Genomic DNA, 26901 nt, shown 5'->3' with positions numbered 1-26901 from the left:
AGCCAACAAGGCATCAGAAACAGCCCAGCTAAAAACCATTTAAAGCTTAAGTTTGGAAAATCTGCCTTTTACCAGTTGCACTTGTAGTGTAGCCAACATGAAAACAAATTGGTGCAACCTTCTTTGATTGGGTCTCACATCCAAAGAAAAAAAGTTGAACTCTCGAGTTTTGGCTACAGCAATATTACATGATTTTCACTGTTAGAAAATCAAAATGTACAGTATAGTTGCCTGTAGTTAAATTTGAGAGACTAGGGGAAGGCTTAGTACAACTTAAAAAAAAAAGTTCCCTGGAGTTTGCTTTCAAATGAGGAAATATTTCCAAAATGGGACATATTGAATAATTCAGTGATCTCACTCTCCAAATGCACCTCTCCACTGGGAATACATACACTGAATTTACCCTACTGAACATTCAGAACTATAAAATTGAGCGTATTTCTTCTAATGAAGATAGTAATGCACTTTCTAGTATCCATTTTGATGGTAATTAAATGAACTCCAGCAGTCCAGCAATGTATTTGTCTCTTTATTTTTCCAAACATACAAAAGTATATTTCACATATATACACTATCATATCAAGTCTGTCATGTTATTTACCAATAACACAAACGGGAAGGAAAAAGGTGATCCATCAAAAAAATGGCAGTTTCCTATCATTGAACTGAAGGAACTGTTAAACACTAACCCATGACTTCCCATCTGATTATTGTTCAGTTCTTCAGTGGCTCATATTATGGAATTTAGAAGTTGTGCATTTGTAGATTTGAGCTGACCCTTCCCAAATACACAATAGTCTTAGGTATTGAGTTTTCCTCTTCCTGTGTACTGCAGCCTTCATACAATCTTCAGCAAGACGCTGGTACGGTGAAAAAGGCACTAACTTTCTTTAGGACTCGTTTTCTTCTTCATCCTCATCTTCCTCCTCCTCATCGTCATCCTCATCATTTTCATCGTCATCACCACCTTCATCACCACCTCCTCCTTCTTTCTCCTCCTCGAGCATCTTCAGGTATTCACTTGCCAAGATCTTCTTTGGCAAAATATCTGTAACGATATTATTGCATTGTTAAAACAGATGTACTTTAAATTACTCAGTCTATTTCTGAAGTAATAGTGATACTTTGTTATATTGGGGGGCGGAATTAGTCTTGGACGACAGGCAATCAGCAACCCGTTTCACACTCCACCGGATATTCTTTACCATTCACTTCAATGGAGAACAAAATCAGGTGGAGTGCAAGACAGGCTGCTGATTCACTATTGTCTGTTTTGTGCAACCGCCCAAGGAGAATTTCATCCCCATTCTCTGAAAAGCACCGTGCAGAATTACATGATGACTAGTTATGCACATAGTTCTGTTCACTATTTGCAGCATGTATGCTGTGCTGCAACAGTCCCATACTTGAGAAAATCAATTTAGCAGCAAACTAGAAATATGCACCACATTCAAAAATTACAAGAAATGGCTTGGAAAAGGAAAATTCATTTAGTCTCAAACTACTCATTTACATCTCTTGAAAAGCACAAACTTCAATAATGCGTACAAGGTGAAATCTTTTAATGTGCTAAGTCAAGCATATGGTAATTTAATAATGGCTGTGGATTAGCACATGGATTCAAATCTCACTATATCTGAAAAAAAAATGTGGCCATGAAGTTTGCTGGACTGTGAAATAAAATCCAACTGGTTCACTAGTGTTCTTCAGGGAAGGGAACCTGCTACCCCTACCCAGTCTGGCCTACACGTGTCTCCAGCGCCACGTTATGTGGCTGACTCTTAATACTCATCAAAGTGGCAAGCCACTCAGTTGTAAAAACATTCACTATGGCTATTAAGGATGGGCAATAAATGTAGCCTTGCCAGCATCGCCCACATCCTGAGAACAATTTAAAAAAATAGTATAGCCTTACACCACAATTCTTTCTTTGTCCGAAGTGATGAAGACCTGGCAACCATCTCTATGTCTGCATATAAATGGGTCAATTAAGCTGGTCACATGGACATTCTGGTGCCAGCCACCCACTTGTGGCATAAATTGGACGGTTGGTAGCCGAGGAGCCATTCTTCAGGCGAGACATTAAAGCAAAGCTTTGTTTACCTTATTTGAGGTTTAGAGGGACATTAAAGATGCTAATGGCACTATCCAAACAGCAGGGAGTTCTTCTAGTGCCTTGGCCAACATTCCTCTATCAATAACCACTGCAAATGTTACACCCTTGTTCAAAAAAGGAAGTGAAGATAAGCCCAACATCTACAGGCCAGTCAGTTTAACCTCGGTGGTGGGGAAGCTTTTAGAAACAATAATCTGGGACAAACTTAATAGTCACTTGGACAACTGTGGATTAATAAGGGAAAGCCAGCACAGATTTGTTAAAGACAAATCGTGTTTGACTAACTTGATTGAGTTTTTTGATGAAGTAACAGAGAGGGTTGATGAGAGCAATGTTGTTGATATGTATTTGGACTTCCAAAAGGCGTTTGATAAAAGTGCCACATAATTGGCTTGGCAATAAAATTGAAGCCCACGGAATAAAAGGGGCAGTGGTGAACGGCTGTTTTTCAGACTGGAGGAAGCTGTGCAGTGATATTCCTCGGAGGTTGGTAATAGGACCACTGCTTTTCTTGATATATATTAACGATTTGGACTTGGGTCTATAGGGCACAATTTCAAAATATGCAAATGACACAAAACTTGAAAGTGTAGTAAACAGTGAGGGGGGATAGTGATAGACTTCAAGAGGACATAGGCTGGTGGAATGGGCGGACACATGGCAGATGAAATTTAACGCTGAGAAGTGTAAGGTGACATATTTTGGTAGGAAGAACGAGGAGAGGCAGTATAAACTAAAGGGTACAACTCTAAAGGGGATGCAGGAAGAGAGAGACCTGAGGGTATATGTACACAGGTCGTTGAAGTTGGCAGGACAGGTTGAGAAAGCAGTTAAGAAAGCATATGGGATCCTGGGCTTTATAAATAGAGGCACAGAGTACAAAAACGAGGATGTTATGTTGAACCTTTATAAAACACTGGTTTGGCCACAGTTGGAGTATTGTGTCCAGTTCTGGGCACCGCCCTTCAGGAAGGATATGAAGGCCTTAGACAGGGTGCAGAAAAGATTTACTAGGATGGGCCGAATGGCCTCCTTCTGAACTGTAACCATTCTATGATTCTAACAACAGATTTTCTGGTCATTCAACTCACTACTGATTGTAGAATCTTGTGTGCAAAGTGGCTTCGTTGTATGTGAAGCACTTAGGACACTTGAGATGCGATGAGGAACTTTTTTTCATTTTCACTCAAAATTCATCTCAACTGCTTCACTGTCTGTTATCATAGAATCATACAAAGTTACAGCACAGAAGGAGGCCATTCGGCCCATCGAGTCCGTGCCGGCTGAAAAAGTGCTATCTAGCTTAATTCCACTTTCCAGCACTTGGTCCGTAGCCCTGTAGGTTACGGCGCTTCAAGTGTACATCCAAGTACCTTTTAAATGAGTTTAGGGTTTCTGCCTCTATCACCCTTTCAGGCAGTGTGTTCCAGACCCCCACCACCCTCTGGGTGAAAAAATTTCTCCTCAGCTCCCGTCTAATCCTTCTACCAATTACTTTAAATCTGTGCCTCCTGGTCACTGACCCCTCTGCTAAGGGAAATAGGTCCTCCCTATCCACCCAATCTAGTCCTGTCATAATTTTATATACCTCAAATAAATATCCCCTCAGCTTCCTTTGTTCCAAAGAAAACAACCCCAGCCTATCCAAACTTTTCTCATAGTTAAAATTCTCCAGCCCTGGCAAGATCCTCGTAAATCTCTGTACCCTCTCTAGTGCAATCACATCTTTCCTGTAATGTAATGACCAGAACTGTACGCAGTACTCAAGCTGTGGCCTAACCAATGTTTTATACAGTTCTAGCATAACCTCTCTGCTCTTATATTCTATGCCTCGGCTAATAAAGGAAATTATCCTGTATGCCTTTTTAACCACCTTATCTATCTGTCCTGCTACCTTCAGGGATCTGTGGACATGCACTCCAAGGTCCCTTTGTTCCTTTACACCTCTTAGTATCCTCCCATTTATTGTGTGCTCCCTTGCGTTGTTTGCCCTCCCCAAATGCATTACCTCAGACTTCTCTGGATTGAATTCCATTTGCCACTTTTCTGCCCACCTGACCAGTCCATTGATATCTTCCTGCAGTCTACAGCTTTCCCCCTCACTATCAACCACACGACCAATTTTTGATCAAGCCCCCAACATTCGAGTCCAAATCATTAATATATACCACAAAAAACAAGGGACCTAGTATTGAGCCTTACAGGACCCCACTGGAAACAGCCATCCAGTCGCAAAAACACCAGTCAACCATTACCCTTTGCTTCCGGCCACTCAGCCAATTTTGGATATAACTAGCCACTTTCCCTTGGATCCCATGGGCTTTTACTTTTTTGACCAGTCTGCCATGTGGGACCTTGTCAAAGGCCTTCTAAAATCCATGTACACTACATCAAACGCGTTACCCTCATCGACCCTCCTTGATACCTGCTCAAAAAATTCAATCGAGTTAGTTGGACATGACCGTCCCTTAACAAATCCATGGTGACTGTCCTTGATTAACCCGTGCCTTTCTAAATGCTGATTTATGATGTCCTTCAGAAGCGATTCCAATAATTTGCCCACCACCAAGGCTAGACTGACTGGCCTATAATTACTCATTCTATCTCTTTCTCCCTTTTTAAACAACAGTACAACGTTAGCAGTCCTCCAATCTTCCAGTACCACGCCTGTAGCCAGGGAGGATTGGAAAATAATGGTCAGAGCCTCCGATATTTCCTCCCTTGCTTTTCTTAGCAGCCTGGAATACATTTCATCCAGGCCTGGTGATTTATCTACTTTCAAAGATGCTAAACCCCTTAATAATTTCTCTCTCACTATGTTTATCCCATCCAATATTTCACACTCCTCCTTAACTACAACCTCGGCATCGTCCCTCTCTTTTGTGAAGACAGACGCAAAGCATTCATTAAGAACAATACCCACATCTTCTGCCTCCGCACATAGGTTACCTTTTTGGTCTCTAATAGGCCCTAGCCTTTCCTTAGTTATCTTTTTGCTCTTTATGTATTTATAAAACATTTTGGGGTTTTCCTTAACTTTACATGCCAGTATTTTTTCATGCTGTTATATACTACATCCAAAATCTGTAAAGTCTTTGATTTAAAGAAAAGTTACATTACTTAATAAGCAGACTAAGTTTGAACTGGTCTAAAATTTACCTGAAATAAATTAGTGGGTTCAAATCTCAAAAAGGAATTAAAATACAGACTACTGCATATGATTGGGAAACACTATGAACTGTTACGAAAAGAGTGGCTAGCAAAGAAAAGGAAGTGTGAAAAATTTTAGAGGAGATAGGGATAACCATATTAACATTATCTGCCACTTTGAGCATCTGCCCCACCTCTGGATAATCAGCAAGAAGAATTTTACAAGCTTGGTAAAGGTAGATTCAAATATTTAATGGACGCGTGAGGGCTCTATGGGACTGCAAGGTCAATGGGCAGTAATGGTACATTGACTTCAGAAACAGAAATCCCTCATGCATTGCTCTGTGTCCAGACACTGCTTGTTTCTAAAATAGTCTGGTCATAAAGCCAATAGCGTGAATTGGCCTAAACCAGGAATGTCTAAACTACAGCCAGCGAGCCATTTGCAGTCCTCAAGCCATGGAAACCCACCCCCACCCTAGGAAGCTCAGGCAACTCAGTTCTAGCTGTGCTTCAATTTCTTACTGTCTCCTTTTTGAATATCATGGGCCTGTAGGGCTGTCCTTAGCGCTGTTGTTTCATTGGTAGACAAATTCTACATCAGTTAATATCCACAGCTTCAAACTGATGGGCACATTGATTCATACTTCATATGTGGCCCTTGAAGCTCTACTGAACGCACTTTAGTGTCCCTTGAAAGCAACAGGCTTGGACATTCTTGGTTTAAACTGTTAATTTCTACTGCCTCAAGCAGGGAATGGAGCAATTTCTTGGTTCCCTGTACTGCATCAACTGAGGAGCTTTTGAGAATTTATAGTTTATTTTTGATTTGTTCTCAGGATGTGGACAGCGCTTGCAAAGCCGCATTTCACCTGCCTTCGTGTCACCCAGTGATATATTTAGTTTAACTCATTCTGTAGTTCCCTGGCTGCCTCCTCACATCGGTGTCATTTGCTTTTAAATTGAGTTTCTGAATCCAGGTCACTAATGTTAAATAGAAACAGTAGGGGTCCCAACAACAATCCCTGGGACACCTCACCCATGCACTCCCCCACCCAAAGAAATGCCTCTCTAATAAGTACCTGTTGCTTCCTATCCTTCAGCCAATTCTTATCCACTCCCAAATTTTAATGTAAATCCCTATCACTTTAAGCCTTTTGTGCAGAACGCTGGTAATGTTATGCACTGAGCCACAGCCCTTCATCTAAGTTTCTCAGTAAAAAGGGATACTTCTATTTTCACATGTTATAATAGTTATTGAGATATACACACCAGCCAGAAACTGGAATGTTTCAGAGTTCTCCACACAGTCAGCCAGGTCATTGTAGGTGAGTTCTTTTTTTCCCGAATTGCTGCTTTTGTATGCGTATGTAGCAAGATGCTGCACAAACAATTCCTGAAATGCAATCACAAAAGAGGTTCATATGAGGGGGTGAGCACGGAGTAGCAGCTATCGACGGAGTCTGGTTTCGACAGAGTCTATAATTGGGAATTTGGAGAGTGAAGGGATTCGGTGCAGTAAGGGGTGAGGTGCATTTGTTTAGACAGCAGAGTGGAGCGTACCGAGAGTGGGTCACAGCAACAACAAAACAAAACTGCAGTGTGACGTCACAGCTAAGGGAGGTAGGTGGTTGGTGGTGAGTGTCTCTTCTGTTTTCTTCTTTCTTAGGACTGTGTGCTAAGTAAATCATAGCATAAAACTAAATTTAAAAAACAACTAAACTTAATTTAAAACATTAAACAAGGCCAGTACTTCGTTCAACCTAAAAATAATTTGATTGGCATTGTAGTAATCAATTAAATAAATAAAATAGTTATGACAGGGCAGGAGATGTGTTGCAGCTGCACTTTGTGGGAGCTATTGGACAGTTTTGTCCAGGGCGACTACATCTATGGTAAGTGTCTGCAGCTCGAGGAACGTCGGCTCCGAGTTGAGGAGTTGGAGTCCGAGCTGCAGAAATTGCGAGGCATCAGGGAGGGAGAAAGTTACCTGGACACTTTGATCCAGGGGGCAGTCACGCCCCTTAGACTAAATACTGTAGAATTGGCATGTGGTCAGGTTCAGGAGGGTGTGACTGCGAGTGAGGTAGGTACGGGGATCCAGGAGGTGGCATTGCAGGAGTCTCAGCCGCAGCACTTGTCCAATAGATACGAGGTTCTTGCAGCCCTTGTGGACAAGTGCAGGATCTGCAGGGAGGATGAGCAAACTGGCCATGGCACCGTCGTTCAGGGGGCCATTCATGTGGGGGGAGTAAAAAGGAACGTGGTTGTAGTAGGCAATTGTATAGTTAGAGGGATAGATACTGTTCTCTGCAGCCAAGAGCGAGAGTCCCGAAGGCTGTGTTGCCTTCCCGGTGCCAGGGTTAAGGACATCTCCTCAGGGCTGGAGAGAAACTTGGAGTGGGAGGGGGAGGATCCAGTTGTCGTGGTCCACGTAGGTACCAACGACATAGGTAGGACTAAGAAAGAGGTTCTGCTGAGGGAGTTTGAGCACTAGGGACTAAATTAAAAAGCAGAACTACAAAGGTGATAATCTCCAGATTATTACCTGAGCCACGTGCAAATTGGCACAGGGTAAATCAGATCAGAGAGATGAATGCGTGGCTCAAAGATTGGTGTGGGAGAAGTGGGTTTCGATTCATGGGGCACTGGCACCAGTACTGGGGAAACAGGGAGCTGTTCCGTTGGGACGGGCTTCACCTGAACCGTGCTGGGGCTAGTGTTCCGGCAAACCGAATAACTAGGGCGGTAGAGAAGGCTTTAAACTAAATGGGGGGGGGGGGGGGGGAGGGGCTCAGGTGGGACGAAGTTTAGATTGATAAAGAGAAAAGACAAGGAAGTAGTACAGGAAAGTGATAGGGGTAATGATAAACAGAGTGTGTCAGGAAGGAACGGAGCGTACAAACATAAGAGTGCACTCGCAAATAGGGCCGGGGGTAGGAAAGAATGGTAAAAAGACAACATTAAAGGTTCTTTATCTGAATGTGCGCAGCATTCGTACTAAGATAGATGAATTGACGGCACAAATAGTAACAAATGGGTATGATCTCGTGGCCATTACAGAGACGTGGCTGCAAGATGACCAAGGTTGGGAGCTAAATATTCAAGGTTATTTAACATTTCGGAAGGATAGGAAAAAAGGTAAAGGTGGTGGGGTAGCTCTGTTAATAAAGGATGAAATTGGTATAATAGTGAGAAATGATCTTGGCTCAGAAGATCAAGATGTCGAATCAATTTGAGTGGAGGTGAGAAATAGCAAGGGAAAGAAATCACTGGTGGGAGTACTATATAGGCCCCCTAACAGTAGCTACACTGTAGGGCAAAATATTAATCAGGAAATAAAGGGGGCTTGTAAAAAAGGTAATGCAATAATCATGGGCGATTTTAACTTTCACACAGATTGGACAAATCAAATTGGCAAAAATAGCCCTGAGGAGGAGTTCACAGAGTGTATTAGGGACTGTTTCTTAGACCAATATGTCGGGGAACCAACCAGGGAACAGGCCATTTTGGATCTTCCCCTGGTACCACAGTTCCAACCACAGGGAAGTCTATCGTCAATTTGTCCGACCACACCCTTCAACCAGACGAAATCGAAGTTCTCAGCCGAGGGCTCAATTTCTGCCCCACTACCAAAATGGACCCCACTAGTCTCGCGGCAGACACAGAGGAATTCATCAGGAGAATGAGGCTCCGGGAAATCTACCACAAACCCCAAGATTTCAGCAGCGAACCCAATGAGACAATCAATGATCCGGAACAGCAGACAGAGGGATCCGCGGTACAGCATCCGAAGAGGAAAGAGTCTCACTGGACTCCTCCAGAGGGTCGCTGCCCTCAGCTTGACATGTATGCTCAAGCTGTCAGGAAATGCGTCTATGCCAGATTAATCAGCCGCACTCGGAAGACAGTCCAGAATGTCACCCGAGCACAACGCAACGCCATCAAAGCTCTCAAGACCAACCGCAACATCGTCATCAAACCAGCGGACAAAGGAGGAGCCATCGTCATACAGAACAGACTATTGCAAAGAAGCATACCGACAACTGGACAACCAGGAACACTACAGACGGTTACCCACAGACCCGACCAAAGAACACACCCATCAGCTCAACAAACTGATCAAGACCTTCGATCCAGACCTTCAAAACATCCTACGCACTCTCATCCCACGTACTCCCCGCGTGGGAGACTTCTACTGCCTCCCAAAGATACACAAAGCCAACACACTCGGACGTCCTATCGTATCAGGCAACGGAACCCTGTGTGAGAACCTCTCTGGATACATCGAGGGCATCCTGAAACCCATCGTGCAGGGAACCCCCAGCTTCTGTCGCGACACTACAGACTTTCTACAAAAACTCAGTACCCACGGACCTGTTGAACCAGGAACACTTCTCACCACGATGGACGTCTTGGCACTCTACACCAGTATCCCCCACAATGACGGCATCGCTGCGACAGCATCAATACTCAACACCAACAACAGCCAATCTCCAGACGCCATCCTACAACTCATCCGCTTCATCCTGGATCACAATGTCTTCACCTTCAATAACCAGTTCTTTACCCAAACACACGGAACAGCCATGGGGAACAAATTCGCACCCCAATACGCCAACATTTTCACGCACAAGTTCGAGCAGGACTTCTTCACTGCACAGGACCTCCAACCAACACTATACACCAGATACATCGACCACATTTTCTTTCTATGGACCCACGGTGAGGAATCACTAAAGAGACTACACGATAACATCAACAAGTTCCATCCCACCATCAAGCTCACCATGGACTACTCCTCAGAATCAGTTTCTTTCTTGGACACACGAATCTCCATCAAAGACGGGCACCTCAGCACCTCACTCTACCGCAAGCCCACGGACAACCTCACGATGCTCCACTTTTCCAGCTTCCACCCTAACCACGTCAAAGAGGCCATCCCCTATGGACAGGCCCTGCGAATACACAGGGTCTGCTCAGACGAGGAGGAACGCGATGGACACCTACAGACGCTGAAAGACGCCCTAGTAAGAACGGGATATGACGCTCGACTCATCGATCGACAGTTCCGACGGGCCACAGCGAAAAATCGCGTAGACCTCCTCAGAAGACTAACATGGGACGCAACCAACAGAGTACCCTTCGTCGTCCAGTACTTCCCCGGAGTGGAGAAACTACGCCATGTTCTCCGCAGCCTTCAACATGTCATCAATGATGACGAACACCTCGCTATGGCCATCCCCACACCTCCACTACTCGCCTTTAAACAGCCACCCAACCTCAAACAAACCATCGTTCGCAGCAAATTACCCAGCTTTCAGGAGAACAGCGTCCACGACACCACACAACCCTGCCACGGTAACCTCTGCAAGACATGCCAGATCATCGACACAGATACCACCATCACACGAGAGGACACCACCCACCAGGTGCACGGTTCATACTCCTGTGACTCGGCCAACGTTGTCTACCTCATACGTTGCAGGAAAGGATGCCCCAGAGCATGGTACATTGGCGAGACCATGCAGACGCTGCGACAACGGATGAACGTACACCGTGCAACAATCGCCAAACAGGAGGGTTCTCTCCCTGTCGGGGAACACTTCAGCAGTCATGGACATTCAGCCACCGACCTTCGGGTAAGCATACTCCAAGGCGGCCTTCGAGACACACGACAACGCAAAATCGTCGAGCAGAAATTGATAGCCAAGTTCCGCATCCATGAGGACGGCCTCAACCGGGATCTTGGGTTCATGTCACACTACACGTAACCCCACCAGCGAACAAATGTTATCTGTTTTTAATATAACGGGTCATTGACTGTCTTCCTTCTCTCTCTCTCTCTCTCTCTCTTTTTTTTTGGGGGTTTGTATATTCGGTGGCCTTTTAGGTGACACCTTTCTGTCTGCTCACTGTGATTGCCTTGGCAACGGGCAGTAATCACCAGGCATTGTTCTGTGATTTTCAAATGCGAAGGATTCGAAAATTTCATTTCCACACCACCTGAGGAAGAAGGAAGCCTCCGAAAGCTTGTGGAATTTAAAATAAATTTGTTGGACTATAACTTGGTGTTGTAAAATTGTTTACAATTGTCAACCCCAGTCCATCACCGGCATCTCCACATTTTGGATCTGGTAATGGGTAACAAAACAGGATTAATGAATGATCTCAAAGTAAAGGATCCCTTGGGAAGCAGTGATCATAACAGGATAGAATTTCACATCCAGTTTGAGAGAGAGGATCTTGGGTCTGAAACTACTGTATTAAACTTAAATAAGGGCAATTATAAAGGAATTAGGGCGGAATTAGCTAAAGTGGACTGGATAAACAGATTAGATGGTATGATGGTGGGTAAGCAGTGGCAAACATTTAAAAAGATATTTTATGACTCAAACAAAAATATATCCCTGTGAGGAGGAAAGACTCCACAAAAAGGGTGAACCAACCATGGCTCACTAAGGAAATAAAGGATGGTAACAGGTTAAAAGAAAAAGCATACAACATGACAAAGATTACTGGTAAGTCCAAAGATTAGGAAAACTTTAAAAACCAGCAAAGGATGACTATAAGAATAATAAAGAGGGAGAAAATAAATTATGTGCCTATTTACATGGCTGGGGGAGAGGGGAGAGGAGGGTAGGAAGTGTCTGGTCATGATGCTCCAGGCATCATGAGTGTGGGGCAGGCTTGATGGACCAGCTAATCTTTTCCTGCCTGTCATTTTCATATGTTCGTATTTGATTAAGACAGCAAAGCCCTCAGCGAATGGATTTCCCACTGTAAATATGTCACCAATTATTTATTAGGATCAAGGTTGTGTAACCCCACCGAGGTTCAGTGGTTCTATCTGAGACCAAAGCCAAACCAGGCTCCTAACAACACCCACTACCACCTTTTTAATAACTAAATTGTTGCTAGAAGTGAGGGTAATATTAATAATACTATTATAGAATACTGAGCCATCTAACTCTACAAATACTAGGAAAATAAATCCCATCCAGCAAGTGAAATAAACAGCAGCAACTTATCTTTTCTGCTTTATGGCCAAAACGATAGCTTCCCTGCAAGATGACTGCAAGTGACTTTCAGTAAGTCTCTTCCAGACTACAAGTCCACCCTGGCAGGTGTTCCAGCCTTTCTCCAGGAATGCTCTGTGCCTTCCCACTGGATGCATAAGGCTTTCCCAAATAGACACTCAACTTTTACCTTAAGTATCTTCTTGGCTCAGTTGGCAGCACTATGATGTGTGTTCAAGTCTCACTATGAATTTGAGCACATAATCTAGTTGACACTTGACACTTCAATGCAGGACTGAGGAGGTTTCTTTTGGATGAGATGGTAAACCAAGGCTCCATCTGTTGAGATCCCATGGCATTATCTGAAGAGAAGAGCACCACAGCCTTGGACATGGGTCACATGTGCAGTGTCTTTCCAATGTACAGCCCAGGGAGTTCCAAGACCACCAGGAGCCTAGCAACTTGTCTGCGAATGCCTGCAACGAGTTAACACCCTTACCCCTTCCACTTATGAGTGGGAGGTTAGGTATCGTGCACCTGAATAAAATTACAAGTACTAAGGGTTAGCATTGTGGCAAAACTCATTCACACATCACTCGATTTACTCAATAAATGTTATGAATTTGATTTGCACATTCTATCTTTGTGAATTTGCAGAATAATGTTGCTGAAGGTGTTGTGGGACAGTTTCTTTGCTGCATGTGTACAAGGTGATACCTTGACGGGCAGCTCAGGCACCTAGCTAAAAGTATCTTGTATTAGTGCCTGGCATACCAGTCTTCCAGACTGCACTAGTGTTTCAGAAGCTACTTCTTCATTTTCACTGTCTCACTCCTGCGGTAGCATGCCTTCTGTATTCTGCTATTCTATGTCCGCAGTTAGACTTCTATGCAGAGCAAAGTAATGGAGCATAAAGCTCATAAAAATGATCTTGTAAACTTGGGGGTGGGGCCTACTGTAAGGCACCACCTGTCCTGCCCAGACATCTGAAGTGTTGTTCTGGAATTCCATCCTTAAACCACTCTGCCTCTCCACCTCTTTCCTTCTTTAAGACCCTCCTTAATACCCATGTCTTTCACCAGCCTTTTAGTCACCCCTCTTAATATCTCCTTCTTTGGCGTCTTTTTTTTTTTGAGTACACCTCTGTGAAGTGCTATAGGATGTTTTTCCACTTTTAAAAGGGCTATATAAATTATTATAGTTATTGCTTGAAGATGCCAATGGTATGCTCAATAATGATGCTGGTGTTTGCATGAGCTTCATTGTATCTGCACTCTGCTCCTGTCTGTAGCTGGTGGAAGAGTGTTGTTGCCAGCACTGAAGGAAGTAGTCTTGAACTCACAGGAACCATCATCCCACTCTATCTTTGCCTTCAAATAAGGGGAGGACAGATGATAGGGGCAAAATAAATGTATTGTTGGAACTGCATTGACTTGCATGATCATGTTCTAGCCATCACAGATCAAGTGAACATCCATAGAAAGAGCCCCCTTCTATTCATGTAGGCAACTGGATTATGCTAGAAGCCTGAATGGCTACATTGGTGCAATCAATCATCCCTTCTACTCGTGGTAAGCCAGCACTGCGATGGAAATATGCAGCCCTCTCATGTTGCTGCTTCTAGTAAGTGACAAAAATTACAATGGAGTTCATGCTGAATAAAACATCAACCACTCCCTTGATGCACCTGTGGACAGTGAACTATTGTGTTTCAAGATATTGCTGCATTTGCACATTAATTGCCAATTAAACTCCACGTAGAAAGTTAGGGCTGGTACTTAACAGCGCAGGTACCCTTTTAATGATGAGATTTATGTTCCTTCAATGCCACTCAACCTCTCCAGCCCAGAAAGGGAACAATTGAAACAGTGGTGTCTCATTCCTGCAGGTAGGAAATTGTTATTAGAGATTTTTAAAATTTAAAATTTTTAATTTTAATTTTTTTTCTTATTTTTCCTTTCTGCCTCCTTTTCTCCCTCTTAATCCAATCTTTCGTTCCCTCTCTTTATTCGTCTTTCTGTACCTGATTCGACTCTATTTCACTGTATTTCCTTCTCCATCTCCCAGAGGGTCGTGAATCTTTGGAATTCTTTACCCCAAAAAGCTGTGGAGGCTGAGTTAGACAAATTTTTGATCAGCAAGAGAGTCAAAGGATATGGGGAAAAGGTGGAAAAGTGGAGTTGTGGTAAAAATCAGATCAGCCATGATCTCATTGAATGGCAGAGCAGGCTTGAGGGGCCGAATGGCCTACTCCTGCTCCTATCTCATATGCAACGTATGTCCCTACTCGTATTTTATACATATGTAACATATATCCTTGTGTTACTGCACGACACTCATTGGATTCATTTGAACAGATTCTTTTCAGCACATACACGTGACAGGAAAATGCAAAGAGCCCATCATTAACCAGCCTGATGTAATTTTAAAAGACATCAGGGGCCGATTTTCCGTGTTTCTACTGCTGGCGGGGGGGCCCCACTCACCTGCAGCACATATCAGGACATTGCAGGCACGCAGCTTAGAATTTTGTGTTTATATTTTTAATGGTTGTAAAAGAGAGGGCAGCACAATGCAATTCTCCAACATGTGTGACTGAGAGACCCCACCAGTAGCGCAAACTTGCAAATGATGGGGCTAATTTCCAACTATACAGAAAGGAAGTATACGCTCAAATCAGGATGCCCAATGTAAGGAATCCTAATGTCAAAAATAGAAACACTACATAAATGCAGACAACGTTTGGAATACAAACTATAAGCCATTATACGCTTTATAAAGCATTTGGATTAGATTTTTAAAAAATCAATTTATAAAAAGCTGGCAAGGCCTTATGAGGCCAGCATCAATGGAGAAAGAAACAGAGTTAATGTTTCAGGTCGATGACCTTTCGGAAGTCTGAAAAGTCTTCGACCTGAAACGTTAACTCTGTTTCTTTCCCCACAGATGGTGCCCGACTTGCTGAGTATTTCCAGCATTTTCTGTTTTTATTTCGGATTTCCAGGATCCACAGTATTTTGCTTTTGATTGAGTGAAACTGGAAATGCCTGTTCATTTCAATACAGAATATATATATCCTGGAATATTGATCCGTGTCAGCCTTGGCTAAGTGGTAGCACTCACGCCTGAGGCAGAAGCTCATGGGGTTGTTGAAGCTCCACTCAGAGACTTGAGCATATAATCTAGGCTGCCACTTCGGTGCAATGCTCAGGGAGTACTGCACTTTGGAACTGTCATCTTTCGGATGAGACGTTAGATAAAGGGCTCTTAGGTGGAAGTGAAAGGTACCATGGCATTAGTCGAACAGCAGGGAAGTTCTCCCCGGTGTCCTGGCCAATATTTATCCTTCAACCAATATTAAAAAGGTTGTGGGATCTTGCTGCGCGCAAATTACCTGCTGCATTTTCGATGTTACATCAGGCCAATCCCCCCCATCTCCTCCACCACCCACCAGGCCAAACCTCCCTCTTACATCACCAGACAAATCTATCCTCCTCCACCGCCAGACCAATCCCCCCTCCTCCTCCACCGCCAGACCAATCCCTCCTCCTCCTCCTCCGACACCACCGCCAGACCCTCCTCCTCCAGACCAATCCCTCCTCCTCCTCCTACACCACCGCCAGACCCTCCTCCTCCAGACCAATCCCTCCTCCTCCTCCACCGCCAGACCAATCCCCCCCATCTCCTCCACCACCCACCAGGCCAAACCTCCCTCTTACATCACCAGACAAATCTATCCTCCTCCACCGCCAGACCAATCCCCCCTCCTCCTCCACCGCCAGACCAATCCCTCCTCCTCCTCCGACACCACCGCCAGACCCTCCTCCTCCAGACCAATCCCTCCTCCTACACCACCGCCAGACCCTCCTCCTCCAGACCAATCCCTCCTTTCTCCTCCACCGCCAGACCAATCCCTCCTCCTCCTCCACCGCCAGACCAATCCCTCCTCCTCCAGACCAATCCCTCCTCCTCCAGACCAATCCCTCCTCCTCCAGACCAATCCCTCCTCCTCCTCCTCCAGACCAATCCCTCCTCCTCCTCCTCCAGACCAATCCCTCCTCCTCCTCCTCCAGACCAATCCCTCCTCCTCCTCCTCCAGACCAATCCCTCCTCCTCCTCCTCCAGACCAATCCCTCCTCCTCCTCCTCCAGACCAATCCCTCCTCCTCCTCCTCCAGACCAATCCCTCCTCCTCCTCCTCCAGACCAATCCCTCCTCCTCCTCCTCCAGACCAATCCCTCCTCCTCCTCCTCCAGACCAATCCCTCCTCCTCCTCCTCCAGACCAATCCCTCCTCCTCCTCCTCCAGACCAATCCCTCCTCCTCCTCCTCCAGACCAATCCCTCCTCCTCCTCCTCCAGACCAATCCCTCCTCCTCCTCCTCCAGACCAATCCCTCCTCCTCCTCCTCCAGACCAATCCCTCCTCCTCCTCCTCCAGACCAATCCCTCCTCCTCCTCCTCCAGACCAATCCCTCCTCCTCCTCCTCCAGACCAATCCCTCCTCCTCCTCCTCCAGACCAATCCCTCCTCCTCCTCCTCCAGACCAATCCCTCCTCCTCCTCCTCCAGACCAATCCCTCCTCCTCCTCCTCCAGACCAATCCCTCCTCCTCCTCCTCCAGACCAATCCCTCCTCCTCCTCCTCCAGACCAATCCCTCCTCCTCCTCCTCCAGACCAATCCCTCCTCCTCCTCCTCCAGACCAATCCCTCCTCCTCCTCCTCCAGACCAATCCCTCCTCCTCCTCCTCCAGACCAATCCCTCCTCCTCCTCCTCCAGACCAATCCCTCCTCCTCCTCCTCCTCCTCCAAAACAATCCCTCCTCCACCTCCTCCTCCAGACCAATCCCTCCTCCTCCAGACCAATCCCTCCTCCTCCTCCAGACCAATCCCTCCTCCTCCTCCAGACCAATCCCTCCTCCTCCTCCAGACCAATCCCTCCTCCTCCTCCAGACCAATCCCTCCTCCTCCTCCAGACCAATCCCTCCTCCTCCTCCTCCAGACCAATCCCTCCTCCTCCTCCAGACCAATCCCTCCTCCTCCTCCAGACCAATCCCTCCTCCTCCTCCAGACCAATCCCTCCTCCTCCTCCAGTCCAATCCCTCCTCCTCCTCCAGACCAATCCCTCCTCCTCCTCCAGACCAATCCCTCCTCCTCCTCCAGACCAATCCCTCCTCCTCCTCCAGACCAATCCCTCCTCCTCCTCCTCCAGACCAATCCCTCCTCCTCCTCCTCCAGACCAATCCCTCCTCCTCCTCCTCCAGACCAATCCCTCCTCCTCCTCCTCCAGACCAATCCCTCCTCCTCCTCCTCCAGACCAATCCCTCCTCCTCCTCCTCCAGACCAATCCCTCCTCCTCCTCCTCCAGACCAATCCCTCCTCCTCCTCCAGACCAATCCCTCCTCCTCCTCCAGACCAATCCCTCCTCCTCCTCCAGACCAATCCCTCCTCCTCCTCCAGACCAATCCCTCCTCCTCCTCCTCCAGACCAATCCCTCCTCCTCCTCCTCCAGACCAATCCCTCCTCCTCCTCCTCCTCCAGACCAATCCCTCCTCCTCCTCCTCCAGACCAATCCCTCCTCCTCCTCCTCCAGACCAATCCCTCCTCCTCCTCCTCCAGACCAATCCCTCCTCCTCCTCCAGACCAATCCCTCCTCCTCCTCCTCCAGACCAATCCCTCCTCCTCCAGACCAATCCCTCCTCCTCCTCCTCCAGACCAATCCCTCCTCCTCCTCCTTCAGACCAATCCCTCCTCCAGACCAATCCCTCCTCCAGACCAATCCCTCCTCCAGACCAATCCCTCCTCCAGACCAATCCCTCCTCCAGACCAATCCCTCCTCCAGACCAATCCCTCCTCCTCCTCCAGACCAATCCCTCCTCCTCCTCCAGACCAATCCCTCCTCCTCCTCCAGACCAATCCCTCCTCCTCCTCCAGACCAATCCCTCCTCCTCCTCCAGACCAATCCCTCCTCCTCCTCCAGACCAATCCCTCCTCCTCCTCCAGACCAATCCCTCCTCCTCCTCCAGACCAATCCCTCCTCCTCCTCCTCCAGACCAATCCCTCCTCCTCCTCCTCCAGACCAATCCCTCCTCCTCCTCCTCCAGACCAATCCCTCCTCCTCCTCCTCCAGACCAATCCCTCCTCCTCCTCCTCCAGACCAATCCCTCCTCCTCCTCCTCCAGACCAATCCCTCCTCCTCCTCCACCGCCAGACCCTCCTCCACCGCCAGACCCTCCTCCACCGCCAGACCCTCCTCCACCGCCAGACCAATCCCTCCTCCTCCAAAACAATCCCTCCTCCACCTCCTCCTCCAGACCAATCCCTCCTCCTCCAGACCAATCCCTCCTCCTCCTCCAGACCAATCCCTCCTCCTCCTCCAGACCAATCCCTCCTCCTCCTCCAGACCAATCCCTCCTCCTCCTCCAGACCAATCCCTCCTCCTCCTCCAGACCAATCCCTCCTCCTCCTCCTCCAGACCAATCCCTCCTCCTCCTCCTCCAGACCAATCCCTCCTCCTCCTCCAGACCAATCCCTCCTCCTCCTCCAGACCAATCCCTCCTCCTCCTCCAGTCCAATCCCTCCTCCTCCTCCAGACCAATCCCTCCTCCTCCTCCAGACCAATCCCTCCTCCTCCTCCAGACCAATCCCTCCTCCTCCTCCAGACCAATCCCTCCTCCTCCTCCAGACCAATCCCTCCTCCTCCTCCAGACCAATCCCTCCTCCTCCTCCTCCAGACCAATCCCTCCTCCTCCTCCTCCAGACCAATCCCTCCTCCTCCTCCTCCAGACCAATCCCTCCTCCTCCTCCTCCAGACCAATCCCTCCTCCTCCTCCAGACCAATCCCTCCTCCTCCTCCAGACCAATCCCTCCTCCTCCTCCAGACCAATCCCTCCTCCTCCTCCAGACCAATCCCTCCTCCTCCTCCTCCAGACCAATCCCTCCTCCTCCTCCTCCAGACCAATCCCTCCTCCTCCTCCTCCAGACCAATCCCTCCTCCTCCTCCACCGCCAGACCCTCCTCCACCGCCAGACCCTCCTCCACCGCCAGACCAATCCCTCCTCCTCCAGACCAATCCCTCCTCCAGACCAATCCCTCCTCCAGACCAATCCCTCCTCCTCCTCCAGACCAATCCCTCCTCCTCCTCCAGACCAATCCCTCCTCCTCCTCCAGACCAATCCCTCCTCCTCCTCCAGACCAATCCCTCCTCCTCCTCCAGACCAATCCCTCCTCCTCCTCCAGACCAATCCCTCCTCCTCCTCCAGACCAATCCCTCCTCCTCCTCCAGACCAATCCCTCCTCCTCCTCCAGACCAATCCCTCCTCCTCCTCCAGACCAATCCCTCCTCCTCCTCCAGACCAATCCCTCCTCCTCCTCCAGACCAATCCCTCCTCCTCCTCCAGACCAATCCCTCCTCCTCCTCCAGACCAATCCCTCCTCCTCCTCCAGACCAATCCCTCCTCCTCCTCCAGACCAATCCCTCCTCCTCCTCCTCCAGACCAATCCCTCCTCCTCCTCCTCCAGACCAATCCCTCCTCCTCCTCCACCGCCAGACCCTCCTCCACCGCCAGACCCTCCTCCACCGCCAGACCAATCCCTCCTCCTCCAGACCAATCCCTCCTCCTCCAGACCAATCCCTCCTCCTCCAGACCAATCCCTCCTCCTCCACCGCCAGACCAATCCCTCCTCCTCCACCGCCAGACCAATCCCTCCTCCTCCACCGCCAGACCAATCGCTCCTCCTCCACCGCCAGACCAATCGCTCCTCCTCCACCGCCAGACCAATCGCTCCTCCTCCTCCTCCAGACCAATCCCTCCTCCTCCTCCTCCAGACCAATCCCTCCTCCTCCTCCTCCAGACCAATCCCTCCTCCTCCTCCTCCAGACCAATCCCTCCTCCTCCACCGCCAGACCAATCCCTCCTCCTCCACCGCCAGACCAATCGCTCCTCCTCCACCGCCAGACCAATCGCTCCTCCTCCTCCTCCAGACCAATCCCTCCTCCTCCTCCTCCAGACCAATCCCTCCTCCTCCTCCTCCAGACCAATCCCTCCTCCTCCTCCTCCAGACCAATCCCTCCTCCAGACCAATCCCTCCTCCAGACCAATCCCTCCTCCAGACCAATCCCTCCTCCAGACCAATCCCTCCTCCAGACCAATCCCTCCTCCAGACCAATCCCTCCTCCAGACCAATCCCTCCTCCAGACCAATCCCTCCTCCAGACCAATCCCTCCTCCAGACCAATCCCTCCTCCAGACCAATCCCTCCTCCAGACCAATCCCTCCTCCAGACCAATCCCTCCTCCTCCTCCAGACCAATCCCTCCTCCTCCTCCAGACCAATCCCTCCTCCTCCTCCAGACCAATCCCTCCTCCTCCTCCAGACCAATCCCTCCTCCACCGCCAGACCAATCCCTCCTCCTCCAGACCAATCCCTCCTCCTCCAGACCAATCCCTCCTCCTCCACCGCCAGACCAATCCCTCCTCCTCCACCGCCAGACCAATCCCTCCTCCTCCACCGCCAGACCAATCGCTCCTCCTCCACCGCCAGACCAATCGCTCCTCCTCCACCGCCAGACCAATCCCTCCTCCTCCACCGCCAGACCAATCCCTCCTCCTCCACCGCCAGACCAATCCCTCCTCCTCCACCGCCAGACCAATCCCTCCTCCTCCACCGCCAGACCAATCCCTCCTCCTCCACCGCCAGACCAATCCCTCCTCCTCCACCGCCAGACCAATCCCTCCTCCTCCACCGCCAGACCAATCCCTCCTCCTCCACCGCCAGACCAATCCCTCCTCCTCCACCGCCAGACCAATCCCTCCTCCTGCTCCTCCTACACCACCGCCAGACCAATCCCTCCTCCTCCTCCTCCAGACCAATCCCTCCTTCTCCTCCACCGCCAGACCAATCCCTCCTTCTCCTCCACCGCCAGACCAATCCCTCCTTCTCCTCCACCGCCAGACCAATCCCTCCTTCTCCTCCACCGCCAGACCAATCCCTCCTTCTCCTCCACCGCCAGACCAATCCCTCCTTCTCCTCCACCGCCAGACCAATCCCTCCTTCTCCTCCACCGCCAGACCAATCCCCCCTCCTCCTCCACCGCCAGACCAATCCCCCCTCCTCCCCCTCCACCGCCAGACCAATCCCCCCTCCTCCTCCTCCGCCAGACCAATCCCTCCTCCTCCTCCTCCGCCAGACCAATCCCTCCTCCTCCTCCGCCAGACCAATCCCTCCTCCTCCTCCTCCACCGCCAGACCAATCCCTCCTCCTCCTCCACCGCCAGACCAATCCCTCCTCCTCCTCCACCGCCAGACCAGTCCCTCCTCCTCCTCCACCGCCAGACCAGTCCCTCCTCCTCCTCCACCGCCAGACCAGTCCCTCCTCCACCGCCAGACCAGTCCCTCCTACTCCTCCACCGCCAGACCAATCCCTCCACATCCTCCACCGCCAGACCAGTCCCTCCACATCCTCCACCGCCAGACCAGTCCCTCCTCCTCCACCGCCAGACCAGTCCCTCCTCCTCCTCCACCGCCAGACCAGTCCCTCCTCCTCCTCCACCGCCAGACCAGTCCCTCCTCCTCCTCCACCGCCAGACCAGTCCCTCCACATCCTCCACCGCCAGACCAGTCCCTCCACATCCTCCACCGCCAGACCAGTCCCTCCTCCTCCTCCACCGCCAGACCAGTCCCTCCTCCTCCTCCACCGCCAGACCAGTCCCTCCTCCTCCTCCACCGCCAGACCAGTCCCTCCTCCTCCACCGCCAGACCCTCCTCCTCCAGACCAATCCCTCCTCCTCCACCAGACCAATCCCTCCTCCTCCTCCTCCGCCAGACCAATCCCCCCTCCTCCTCCTCCACCGCCAGACCAATCCCTACTCCTCCTCCAGACCAATCCCTCCTCCTCCTCCTCCAGACCAATCCCTCCTCCTCCTTCTCCTCCTCCAGACCAATCCCTCCTCCTCCTCCTCCTCCAGACCAATCCCTCCTCCTCCTCCTCCAGACCAATCCCTCCTCCTCCTCCTCCAGACCAATCCCTCCTCCTCCTCCTCCAGACCAATCCCTCCTCCTCCTCCTCCTCCAGACCAATCCCTCCTCCTCCTTCTCCTCCTCCAGACCAATCCCTCCTCCTCCTTCTCCTCCTCCAGACCAATCCCTCCTCCTCCTCCAGACCAATCCCTCCTCCTCCTTCTCCTCCTCCAGACCAATCCCTCCTCCTCCTCCTCCAGACCAATCCCTCCTCCTCCTCCTCCAGACCAATCCCTCCTCCTCCTCCTCCAGACCAATCCCTCCTCCTCCTCCTCCAGACCAATCCCTCCTCCTCCTCCTCCAGACCAATCCCTCCTCCTCCTCCTCCTCCAGACCAATCCCTCCTCCTCCTCCTCCAGACCAATCCCTCCTCCTCCTCCTCCAGACCAATCCCTCCTCCTCCTCCTCCAGACCAATCCCTCCTCCTCCTCCTCCAGACCAATCCCTCCTCCTCCTCCTCCAGACCAATCCCTCCTCCTCCTCCTCCAGACCAATCCCTCCTCCTCCTCCAGACCAATCCCTCCTCCTCCTCCAGGCCAATCCCCCCTCCTCCTCCTCCACCGCCAGACCAATCCCCCCTCCTCCTCCTCCACCGCCAGACCAATCCCTCCTCCTCCTCCTCCACCGCCCGACCAATCCCTCCTCCTCCTCCTCCACCGCCCGACCAATCCCTCCTCCTCCTCCTCCAGACCAATCCCTCCTCCTCCTCCACCGCCAGACCAATCCCTCCTCCTCCACCGCCAGACCAATCCCTCCTCCTCCTCCTCCACCGCCAGACCAATCCTTCCTCCTCCTCCTCCACCGCCAGACCAATCCCTCCTCCACCGCCAGACCAATCCTTCCTCCTCCTCCACCGCCAGACCAATCCCTCCTCCTCCACCGCCAGACCAATCCCTCCTCCTCCACCGCCAGACCAATCCCTCCTCCTCCTCCTCCTACACCACCGCCAGACCCTCCTCCTCCAGACCAATCCATCCTCCTCCTCCTCCACCGCCAGACCAATCCCTCCTCCTCCGCCAGACCAATCCCTCCTCCTCCTCCACCGCCAGACCAATCCCTCCTCCTCCTCCACCGCCAGACCAATCCCTCCTCCTCCAGACCAATCCCTCCTCCTCCTCCAGACCAATCCCTCCTCCTCCTCCTCCAGACCAATCCCTCCTCCTCCTCCTCCTCCTCCAGACCAATCCCTCCTCCTCCTCCAGACCAATCCCTCCTCCTCCACCGCCAGACCAATCCCTCCTCCTCCCCCACCGCCAGTCCAATCTCCCCGCCCTCCCCTTCTCCACAGCGATCAATCCTCTCCGACCAAGGCCGCCCCCGTGATACTGGGCCTAGTGATACTCACCGTGGCTTTGGCGGTGAGGAAGAGCGCGTCCTGGTTGATGCTGGACACATCAGGACAGCTCTTCATGATGAGCTTGACACGGGAGAGCGGCAGCGCGATCATGGCGGGCGGGGGGCTCGGCCTCGCGGGGAAGCGCAGGCCCTCGCGCCGCTTCACCTCCGCCATCTTACCGAGCGACCACTCTGGAGGAGAGGGGGGGGGGGGGAGGAGGTGGGACTCAGAACAGAATAGCGCCGTGCTCACACCAACTCCTCCTAATTAAAAATCAACATACGTATTGAAATTATAATTTACAGGAGACTGATTTTATACCGTCACGTGGATAAGCAAAACTATTTTTAAACACTCTTTGTTTACACCCCCACCCCCTGCTACTGGGAGCGATTTGGAATCAACCGTCTATTGGATCATTCCAAATGGTGGTGTGGGGGGGGGGGTGGAGAGTCACAAATTAATATCTTAACATACAGCCCGTTTACTACAAAATGCGTTTCAGGACAGAAGAATGATGTATCGTTTTAATTAAAAATTAAATCTTCAGCTTCGTTGTCATATATTCTTTCAATTATCGTGATTTATTATCTGCTTTGGTTTTGGAACCCCTCTGGTGATGTGGGTTAACATGCAGATAGGGCCAGACTCAACACAGCAGACACTTGTGGCTCAGACTCAGTGTTAATGATGGGCTTGTGTGGGTCAGGGTCATTACATCAATTAATAATGTAAATCTTCCAAATGCATCATCAGTCAGGCTCATTACGATGCAAATGAGAGAAAAGTATAGACGAGAGTCACTGTAGTGTAAATATAAAGTCCATCTGACTCTTTTTTTCATTTGGAGACTATCAAGAGTAAAGCTGCAATGGTTGAAATTAAACCTAAAAATGCAGCAGATCACCTGAAAGAGAAAAGTTAACATGTCAGATGAGGCTTTACTCTCAGCCTCCGTTTCCCCACAACTCAGCTCCCACCCCACAACGTTAACCCATCTTTCTCTCTCAGTTGCTGACCGACCCGATGTGTATTTATATTTGAGAATAGGAAAGAGATGATGGTCCCATTGACACTTCAGTACCATTTTTTTAAAAAAAACTAGCATTCAGATGGCTGTGAGAGGAGTGTTGATTATTTATGGCAAATATATATGCATAGGGGTTTTGCTTTGGTTGACTAGAAGCAAGGCAGAGCCAGCAGTATAACGCAGATCTTCTGGCTCCACTTCATTCTAGTGAAAAATGCAACAAACAAACAAATCTATCCACCTGCCATTGATTCAGTGATCCGTGTGAATGTACAGATTACTAAAGATAAGACGAGCGTTATGTCAATGCTATTATGCTAAGAAAAAGTTAGTAAAATTGCTCCCCAGTACAATTGCTGTTTGCCGAGAGAGTTTCGCAGTGCACTGACATTAGTGACTATTGTTGCTTCGTATTTTTTTTCACTCTTGCACAAACTCCCTGTTCTTTTTAAGGGACTAAAATATCACGTAATTTGAGATCTTTGTTAAAGTCTGTATCAAGTAGCCATGTTTATCAGTATCTGTCTTTTACTGCACAACGGGTCTGTTTATCTTCCTCTAACCTGGACTCGGCTGAATAGATAACTGTCCCCTTTTAAGCTCCAGCAGCATTGTTCCATTTTATTATATCCACAACATTTGAAATTTAAAAAAAATTCGTTCATGGGATGTGGGCGTCTCTGGCGAGGCCGGCATTTATTGGTGGTTTAAAAGTGGTAATGTTAAGGATTTTGTACTGTATCTATACCATGTTCTGGTATATGAATGAAGCTTTTCAGTGTACAGTTGACAATAATTTCTGTATCACTGCAACTCCAATTACAGAATTATTGAAAAGACCAGAGAAAGGCATTGCTCAGTTTCTCTCCAAACTAGTCATTTCTAGGTACAATAATTTCAGGTTATGAGCAAACTCAGAATCTTGTGAGTTATTGACATGCTGACTAATGCTACATTAATAGCATGACATTTCCTCTGATCTTTGTTTTTTTTCGGAAGAGCAAGACCTGTATGTTGCTGTGATGTTTATCACATGTTAAGATGAATGGGTTGCTGAAATGGGCTGGCGAGAGATACTATCACTTAAAGTAGTGAAAGTGAATACTTCAGACCCATGGAACTACAGTGTAGGCTCTGCACAGATGCTTACCAGTAGGTCCATGCAGCAGAGATCTGTAAAATTAATATATGATGATGTCGCAGTTGAACTGATAATGGACATATTCTTAATGACAAGTGAATAACTTTGCGTTTAACCAGCTATTTAAAAATCTTCAAAGCAGTAATATTTTAGCACAAATTCTTGTTTATTAGACATGTGATTTAAAGCACCTTATGTTTTATATTTTTATTTACAGTAGATCAAGTAGTGGATTGCTACCACAAGCTAAAAGTTATGGCCCAGAATTTGCTGGAGCAGAGCATCTCGCGGCGGGCCCTATTAGTTAGACTTTTTCCCTCATCCTTCAGCTCGAATTTTTTTTGCACTGGAAGTGCGAGCTGATAACGCAGAGGCGAAGTCAACAGGACATCTAGGAGCATGGTGAACAACAGGACCAACGGTCCATCTCCTGAACCAATGAGATTTAAAGATTGAGAAAGAAACAGAGGAACAATGGAGAAGGAAATACAGTGAAATAGAGTCGAATCAGGTACAGAAAGATGAATAAAGAGAGGGAACGAAAGATTGGATTAAGAGGGAGAAAAGGAGGCAGAAAGGAAAAATAAGAAAAAAAATTAAAATTAAAAATTTTAAATTTTAAAAATCTCTAATAACAATTTCCTACCTGCAGGAATGAGACACCACTGTTTCAATTGTTCCCTTTCTGGGCTGGAGAGGTTGAGTGGCATTGAAGGAACATAAATCTCATCATTAAAAGGGTACCTGCGCTGTTAAGTACCAGCCCTAACTTTCTACGTGGAGTTTAATTGGCAATTAATGTGCAAATGCAGCAATATCTTGAAACACAATAGTTCACTGTCCACAGGTGCATCAAGGGAGTGTTTGATGTTTTATTCAGCATGAACCCCATTGTGATTTTTGTCACTTACTAGAAGCAGCAACATGAGAGGGCTGCATATTTCCATCGCAGTGCTGGCTTACCACGAGTAGAAGGGATGATTGATTGCACCAATGTAGCCATTCAGGCTTCTAGCATAATCCAGTTGCCTACATGAATAGAAGGGGGCTCTTTCTATGGATGTTCACTTGATCTGTGATGGCTAGAACATGATCAT

The 26901-nt window shown here is 48.8% G+C and overlaps 1 protein-coding gene across 1 annotated transcript; it reads right to left on the bottom strand.

The window, feature by feature from the left end:
- Window positions 1-516: 516 nt before the first annotated feature.
- Window positions 517-23842, bottom strand: LOC137310881 (chromatin accessibility complex protein 1-like). Its single transcript, XM_067978434.1, has 3 exons — window positions 23643-23842; window positions 6539-6662; window positions 517-1048 (listed from the first exon to the last, which is right to left on the bottom strand). The coding sequence occupies exons 1-3, from the start codon at window positions 23805-23807 to the stop codon at window positions 891-893; spliced, it is 447 nt and encodes a 148-aa protein (XP_067834535.1). The 5' UTR covers window positions 23808-23842; the 3' UTR covers window positions 517-890.
- Window positions 23843-26901: the final 3059 nt, after the last annotated feature.

This window comes from Heptranchias perlo, chromosome 3 (genome assembly GCF_035084215.1).
Source record: "Heptranchias perlo isolate sHepPer1 chromosome 3, sHepPer1.hap1, whole genome shotgun sequence".
NCBI classification, from domain to species: Eukaryota; Metazoa; Chordata; class Chondrichthyes; order Hexanchiformes; family Hexanchidae; genus Heptranchias; species Heptranchias perlo.
Note: the sequence above shows the minus strand (reverse complement) of the source record. Positions and strands in the feature narration are given on the sequence as shown.

Bases quoted from the DNA above. Each gene is read 5' to 3' on its own strand.
- LOC137310881 (XM_067978434.1), bottom strand. From the start codon at position 23,807: ATGGCGGAGGTGAAGCGGCGCGAGGGCCTGCGCTTCCCCGCGAGGCCG. The intron at 6,663-23,642 runs GTGAGTATCACT...ATTGCATTTCAG, and splicing joins TCCTCACCGCCAAAGCCACG to GAATTGTTTGTGCAGCATCT. The intron at 1,049-6,538 runs GTGTGTATATCT...ATATCGTTACAG, and splicing joins AACATTCCAGTTTCTGGCTG to ATATTTTGCCAAAGAAGATC.